We start from the raw sequence: 8,779 nt of genomic DNA, 5'->3' as shown, positions 1-8,779 counted from the left end.
ATATGAGGAAATTGTAGTAAAAGAGCAGAATAATATATGTTCTTGGTGATGCTTGTTGGTGCGTAACCGAGCGGCAAATGAGCAAGAACAGACGGTAATACTTGCACGGCATGGAAAACAGCATACGTTGGAGGGTTCGAGGTATACATATGTACGTGATGCACAGCGGAAAGAGCAGTTAAACTGACAGAAATCCATTTTCAGAAGAAAATTAGGTCTTTGTTATAAATTCACCGTCACAAAAAAAAATACGCACAGAAAAGAATAAACGAAGCAATAAGAAATAGACACACCAGTACTGGTGAGGTAAGCTGAAGAATTGACGGAAAACAGGTAGTCGGCTGAAGTACTCACGGCACAGCCGATCGATTGTGAGTTGAAAGAGCGAGCGAATGATCGCGTAAGTGGTCACTGGAGAGCATCTAAGCGTTTGCCAAGCATATGGGTTGTTTGTGAAATCTACTACAATTTTTTTCTCACGCTGATTATACTACTAAAAAGTACTCAAACCGCTGAGACACAGAGCTGTGCTGTCTCCGCGTTTCCACCTCGGCCTATGATATTACTATGAAGATTGCCAACAATGCTGGCCTGAGAGATTCTCCTCAAGAAGAGTGAGAATTTGCCTCAGAGCTGAGCTAGTGTGCCGCTTTTTTATGTCTTACAGGCCAGAGAAGTATATCTTATGGATGCGTATCTGCAGTTCGGAAAACAGTTTAAACAGAGATTGCGGTAGTTATAGACGTATCATTTAGCGCAGCGCGAAGTGGAATCAAGTGTGCCGGGAAAAGTCGTATGTAAAGTGAATCGCCTCGAAGGCAATTAAGCAAAGAAGAATCCAATAAAATTACAAAATACCTGAGACACAAAGAAACCTTGAGTGCATGAAAGTATTTCAGGCAAGAGAAAGTTAAAAACCACACATATAAAAAACAATTACACAAAGGAAATAATTCATAAGTTGCAAAAAGATATAAGCAAATACGCATACAGAACGCAATTAATTGCACTTCGTGAGTAAACGCAGTAAAGCGAAGGAGGAAAGCAAAGAAAGTGATATCGCGCCCACTTACATACATATCTACTTACAAGCATACATTTTTCGCGTAGCGCCTATAAACGCGGATATGGAAGGTCTAACACGCTCATTGAATTTCGAACTGCCACACGAATTGCCACCCTTGGACGACTACGCGCAACAAATACTCGAAAACAGTAAGACGGTTATACCTGCCACACCCACAGTGCCCACTTTAAACTTTTCGGCGGCCTCGATCAACACCTCAAGTGATATTTTTCAAAGAATTGGGGCCACGCTACTTAATTCTATACAATTACAAAAATATATTAAAATCGATAATTCGCCAGTTGTGGATAGTCCGCTCCCTGTGGAAGACAATATGGACTTGTTTGGGATACCCCCACCGAACCATGTATCAATCGACTCATCCGGATTTGATACCGTCGATGAGCTGCACCGCCAATTGGAATACGACAAGTTCATGAACGAAGTCTGGATTGGAATTGTGTTGACGCTAATACTCATATCGATGGTGTTCTGCATTTGCTCGTGCTTCCTGTACCACCAGTTCCGGACGTGGAAAAGAAATTGTAAGTAGTATTCGAAAGAAAAATTCATTGATAATTGAAAGTCTAACCGTTAAGAATAATTGAACGTAAAAGAAGTGTATAGAGTCGGAGAAAAGGTATTTAAATATATAGTGGCGAAAATATACATAAAGAAGAGACATTTCAGCATTCTTTGGCTATTTGCCTTTCGATTATTTAATTAGAAAAATTCGACAATTCATCAAAACTTCGAGTTTTTGGTTTCTAAGACACGTTCTGAGTATGCAGTTTTGTAGTCCATACATTTTTTTGTGGAAGATGTTGCTAATTTCTCCATACAAAATTAGCCCAGTAAAATTAGATAAATTTGGTAGGAAAATTGAAAAAAATTATAACAGCGATTTTTTGATACAGTGTACTTCTATTTGACAAGTAGATCATGGATCCACAGTCTTACCCCTAAATTTCATTTGGCAACATCCCGCCATCTTGGATTTAAGTTTTTTTGATTTTTTTCCAATTTGCAAGTTTATTTTGCATTTTTCGTAAAAAATGGTTATATACAAATATGTAGGGAATTTAATTTCCCACATTTGCTATACAGAAGGGGTTTTTTTTAAATAGCATTTTTTATTGTAAAAAATTAGCAAAAACTGAAAAAAAAATTTACATTGCCACGGTTTTCACCATTTTTTGACAATTTCTGTTGAAAATACATAACCTATCGAAATTCAAAAGTTGTAGAGAATTTCATTCTTCACAACTTAATTCTTCACATTTAATTTGTATGACGCTTAGATCACGGCCGGGAACGTGCGAAACATAGCGATTAACCCAGAAAAATTACTTAAATTTGGTAGGAAAATTAAAAAAAAAATTGTAACAGCGATTTTTTGATGAAGTTTACTTCTATTTAACACGTTGATCATGGATCCACTGTCTCGCCCCTAAATTTCATTTGGCAACATTCCCCCAGCTTGGGTTTTATTTTTTTGGGCGTTTTTGCGATTTGCAAGCTAATTTTGCATTTTTCATAAAAAATGGTTAAATACAAATATGTAGAGAATTTAATTTCCCACATTTGTCATATAGAAGGTTTTTTAAAAATAACATTTTTTTTGTGAAATAATTTTACATTGTCACGGTGTTCGCCATTTTTGACCATTTCTGTTGAAACTACAGCATATTGAAATTCTAACGTTGTACAGAATTTCATTCTCATTTTTTTTGTACGACGCTTAGATCACGGCCGGGAACGCGATACACATAAGTAGCGATGTACGGGATGCGCCGTACATTTGGTAAAATTCGTCGAGTTTTTACACTTAAACGTTCTACAAAGTTTTAGATTATGGTTTAGATGTTTTTTTTTTATAGAGTAGGCTTTATTTTCCTAAAAAAAATAAGAAACGTTTTTTCAACAATGAAAAGTAGCCAAAAACCTGCTAAATTTATTTTTCCTATTTACATTCTTGCCGCTATATGTGCGAGGAAACGAGGTAAAAACCGTATAAAAATAAAAGAAACTAAATAACTAAATTAAATGAAATTGCATTAAATTAAATGAAGTAAATATATTAAGTTAAATTTATATACATACATATAAAATAATAATGGGCGAGGATCAAAGGTTGTGTTAGCTAAATGGTTTTAGGGATGTAAGTGCACAGTTTTTTTTTACGAAGAGAAGGATGCATCGAAAATCTTTGCCCGTCAGTATGGGTTGAACTAAACTTTTTGCCGTCGTGTACAGTATTTTCCCCCCTGTACTACCGTCAAGTATTTCGTCGGGAGGCGGTTTGAGCACGAAGCTCACACGTACATTAGCGTTCTATTGTTTTCAGTTTATTAGTCGTACTACCACCCTATCGACCATATGGGTCAGGTTTATCTTACGAAGATCCTTTTTCTGTCCTGTTCAGCTCTTCTGAGTGTGTACATGATACTTGGTGCTACATTGGAAACTGCAATCCAGTTTTTTGGGGCTGAAGCATATTTCCATCAATACTTTTAAGTGTTGGGTCTGCTTTAAAGACATCTCGCAGATAATTCCGTCCTCTGACGAAATTTCTGCAGTAGAATACGTGCTTGATATGTTTTATTTATTTATTATTTTATTTACTTATATAATATTAGTAAAATGAGCAATATATCCTTACTGAATACCGAACAAGTTTACTTAGAGACTAGTTAGGCGCCTGCCACACCATTAATTCGGATCGCGATATTTGGATCGTGATCCATATTAATGGCTTCCAAAATATCTAGAAATCTTGCGATATTGATCGCGATCCATCAATGCTACACGGCATGATCCAGGATCGCGATCCGTATTGATGGTGTGACAGGCGCCTTGAAGTAGTTAAATAGGTGGGTACGGACTGTTGCATGGGGTAGTGCACATTATTTAACTCTAAGAAGGCTCTTGAGAGTGGAGCAAATTTAGCGTAATAATAAACTCCACGTAGAACAATTGAGCATGGCGTAGGTTACGAAAAGGGACATTGAATGTTATTTTTTCTAAAACATATTCAAGGTGTTCTTTGAACCTAATATGATACCCAAGTAATATATGGCAGGTTTTGTGTTAACCAGGATTCCTTTAACATTAAAAGATAAATATTCACGACTCTTCCTGCCCATAACAAGAAAAGCTTGGGTCTTGCTTTCAGCTAGGGCAAGTGCTATTGAGTCCAGGCACTCACCTTTGAGCGTTACTGCGGCATTGCACTGATATCTAGTGCAGAGGTAGTTGGTGTTGTGTGGGGTACCTTTAAAATGTATCGTCGAGTTTGGGTAGGTAGGAGATAGGTCTGATACAGTGGCTCCTATAAAGGCACGCACGGAGTGATAGGGTTCAAAGGTGGTGATACTCAATAAGTGAATGTCGGTGTTGGCGTATCGGTCCAACATCGGCTTCAGATCTTTGGCGATATTTGTATGTACAAATGTGTGTATGTTTGGATCACGTCCACGAGTTCATAGCCATGGTTTTTGATGTACCTGGAAAGTAGTTCTGCCTCCAGAAAGTGGGTCCTACCAGTATTCGGCTGCGGCTGCCTCCATACTTTATATTAAGCTTACAGTATAAAAATATATTTGTATACATATTAATGTTTACTTACCAATTTGAACGCAGTTTAATTGCATTGTTATGCCTCACCTTGAGCGTCAACGTCCGACAATAACTCGTCAACCTACTAAATCGGCTATGGATGTGTATATGTCCATATGATTGTATGCATTAATTTGTGATAGTGTTTGTCCAACTGCAATAGGTATTGGTAAAGCCAATATTTGTGTTTACTTTTGGCGGTTAGCTGCATTTATTTTTCATACATAAGTACAAATATGTTTACATATACATACATACATACATAGAGATATGTATGTATAAAGTAGCCATACGCCTATATTTAGCCGTTGTGTGTATAAAAAATATCAATTTGCACTCAGGTGTGCTTATTTGTTGGCGATTTCTCAACATAAGTAGATACTTGTACCATTTATGCAAATATAGTTGACTGTAGACCATATGCGAGATTGCATTAGCATGTACTTGTACATAGATTAAATATCGTACCTTTGCTGCTAGAGTATCAAAATCCAAACTCCCAGGGTACAAATGAAGGCACATTTTCTTCAAATGAACCTTTGTTAATGTGGCGGTTAGTGGCGGTTATTTCCCTCTGTTAGTTTTTCCATATTTGTAACTTCATTATTAATTTATATCCCAAATAATAGAATGCAAAATTCCAGCAAAATGGTCAAAAGCGAAATTAATTCAATGAAATGAGGTCACTTGTTAAGGCAAAATGCAACGCGCCTGCTAAGAAGCTTTAACCCTTGTGTTAATACCAAAATTTTCTTACGTTGGGTAGCACCTGTGGTACCCGGGTACCCACACAGTATTTGTTTTACTATTCTTCACAAATCCATTTTGCGGATGGAAATTTTTTTTGAATATATGTAGATTACATTAAGAAAATTTAGTAAGAAAAATTTCAAAAATAATATGGGAGTCCCCTAACTACATTAAAATACACGCACATGTGCTATCGCACAGGCGAAAATAAATGCATATATGGACATTGTCTTTACATCTATGTATGTCCCTTACCAAGCACTTGCTTTCATGGAATTGTACTCTTGTTGGTACTTTGAGAAAAAATAAGCCTTACATACAAAACATAATGGGCAGTACTCTACCGTATTTGGTGTCCATGAAAGAGTAACTACGTGCTTATACGTACCAAACAGAAATAAACCCGTAATTATGCTATCCACATTGCATTGCGATAAGGCTGTGAACGATGATGATAAGAAGACACCCCATATTATATCTTATTATAATAAGTATAAAGCTGGCGTTGATACCGTGAACCAGAACCAGAACGAAACGGCGACTTTTGCGATGGCCTTTAGCGATGTTTTTAAATATAATAGATATTAGTTCACTCGCTTCATATCTTATTTCCTATAAAAAATAATGAAATACTGCAAAAGAAAATCAACCAGTAACGGCTGTTTATGCGTCAATGGAGCGAGGAGTTAACAAAACCAATATCTAAAATCGTTTGACAAACGTACAAATAATGAGAAATTATACGACAAAAATCGCCATTGAAAGCATCATGGTCATCAAAAAATTAGTGTGGATCTTACGCCAAACCCTTCAATTGCACGAAATGCACCAGGAAGAATCGAAGTAACTGGTTGTGGTTTCATTTGCAATAAACAGGAAAAGAAAAAAATGAAAAAACGAGGAAGAACTGCTGGGAATGTAAACAAGCGTTATGTGATGAACATTCCAAAAACATCATAAAATATAATATTTGCTATAAATAAAGTGATTGTTTAATCGTTTTTGTTTTCCTAATAAATAAGTTATATAGTATAGTTATTTTTGCGAATTACGTGCGTACAATAGAAAAAAACTACAAAATAGACTACCGAAATCATAGGGTACCCGGGTAGCCGGGTGCTGGTACGGTATACTACATTTCAAGTCGGTTATTTTTTTGATAAATAACACAATTTTTTTACTTTCAATTGTCCAAGTTCCTTTATTTACGCTAAATAACGACGATCCGGAGGATGGGAAATAAATGTCAACTAATACTCGACTTATACGGAAAAAGGTCCTGTTGTGGGTACCCCTGTACCCGGTTAAACAAATGTTTGCCAAATATAAACGCCTCCAAAGTACGCAACTGAGAATGCATGTAAGTAAATGAGTATGCCGGTTAAGTCTAAACTGCGTCAATTCATTTTGTTTACAAATTTCTGTTTGCGATTATTTTTGTATACATATGTATGTCACCTTTTTCATTATTTGCGATAAAGATTTCTGATTATTTTCATTTGTTTATTTGTTCCGCATGTTGTTATGATCGGTGTTTGATTAGAAAATTATTATTTTTAAAATGTTTATGACACACAGAGTCAAGCACATACACAGTGAAAATAAACAAAGTTGAAAACAAGGAATGAAACTGATTGAAAATAACGTCCCGGTTTCGGTTTCAGTTTTGGTTTCGTTCTTCAAAATTGATTTCGGTTTCGGTTCCGTTTCGGCTTCGGTTTTGGAATAAGAAAATGGAAAGAAGTTTGACAAAAAAAAATTATTTATTAAATAAATATGTACCTTCCAAGGTTTGTTTTTGGCGAAATTAAACATTGTGATTAATTTTAATTCATATAAAGAAAGCTCATCTGAATCAATTATACAAAATAATAATCATATTCCAACACATTTGCTTAGATCTAAATGCAGAAATTTGTTTATTATATTACTTATTATATAATGAGGGTTGTTGCTGATAGGTATTTGATACGTGCATTTCTCAATTAGTTCGAACTTTCGCATGACTTGCCTTTTTTTATTTAATGCAAAATTTGGTGCATTGATTGCTCATGTTTGGGTTTATAATTAACTGGTAGTATTAGGAGAGGAGAATCGAATGCAGCCAGTTAGACGTATGTTCTTACAATAGAAAGGAAGTTATGAAGTGTCAAAGTGGCATGACTCCTTTTTTTAAATTCCGACAGTCGCCGTTTTTATAGTGGACTGTAGATGGTGCGTACCTAAAACTGTTATCGGACAACTTTTATAGTGTTCTGGAGCATAAAAGGAATCAACCTAGACGTGGCAGGCGTATGTGCTCTCATTAGAAGATAGTTAAAAAACAACTTCTTTAAAAGGTTACGATCCGTGCAACAAAAGTGAAAATCCTTATTTTTATCAGCACATCGTCTGCAATTGGAAGATTTTGCCAAATAAAAAGTTTTTTTTTTAGTTACAGAGTGAAAACGAAATAAGAAAAATTACAACAAAAAAATACATATATGTATATGTATAATACCCCAAGGCATTTTTTGTCCATGTCATCAAATCTGCACCGTTCGTTCGATTTTCGAAAATGAGGTGTCAAATGAAAGAGCTTGGGATGTAGATGCTAGAACTTACCGTTGATTGTTGGCAATTTATGTTCGGAATTTTTTTTACATGATGCGGAGCACCGTCAATTAAGAAAAAAAATTAATAACAAAATTTTGTCTAAAGATGCTGATTAAGAAGTTAGAAATTTTGGTCAAACTCTGCACATTGTTCGGCCCCTATTATGGTTCAAAACTCAACCAACTTAGTTGGGTTGTGTCTGAGACAACTCAACTTGTAGAGAGCTCAATTATTTATTGCTATTGCCGTTCACAACTGTTTTCAGTTGACTGTAGCCATTAAAAAAGTCGGCAATTCGATACGACTTTTGATATTTTAATAAGATTACTTTATTTTAGTTATATTGAAATAATTAAAAGCAAAAAAAAAATTAAATCAGTTACGAATTATGTTTTACCCATGGGCCCGAGCATGCCGGTGCAAGACAACTGACAGACAACTATGTTTTCAAAGTTGAGTTGAGTTGTGTCTCACAATACCAATTTACAACTTACAACTCAACTATCTTCAAAGTTGTGAATCATAATAGGGGTCTTCATAATTTTTGCACAAAGTCTGAAATTTTGGTTTATACCGTGTTTGTTACGTAATCAGCTACACTTTCATAAAAAAATAGTAGACATTAAATAAACTAAAGAAAAATAGCCAAAACTTACTGAAATGTCGCGTCCCAGTTTTTATTTGGTTCACTGTATGTGTATCTCGGTAACCGATTTATCAATTTGTATCAAACTCAGTACAAAAGCTATA

At 35.4% G+C, this 8,779-nt stretch overlaps 1 protein-coding gene across 1 annotated transcript in view; it reads left to right on the top strand.

The window, feature by feature from the left end:
• Nucleotides 1-624: 624 nt before the first annotated feature.
• LOC118738762 (protein commissureless 2) overlaps nt 625-8,779 on the top strand; it is a gene marked incomplete at its 5' end in the record, with an annotated part of 13,552 nt that continues 5,397 nt past the window's right edge. Inside the window, 1 exon segment of the mRNA XM_036469721.1 lies at nt 625-1,611. Within this exon segment, the coding sequence (XP_036325614.1) occupies nt 1,128-1,611 (484 nt within the window).

This window comes from Rhagoletis pomonella, unplaced genomic scaffold (genome assembly GCF_013731165.1).
Source record: "Rhagoletis pomonella isolate Grant_MI unplaced genomic scaffold, Rhpom_1.0 Rhpom_scaffold_00005, whole genome shotgun sequence".
NCBI lineage: Eukaryota > Metazoa > Arthropoda > Insecta > Diptera > Tephritidae > Rhagoletis > Rhagoletis pomonella.
This window is presented reverse-complemented; position numbering and strand designations above follow the sequence as displayed.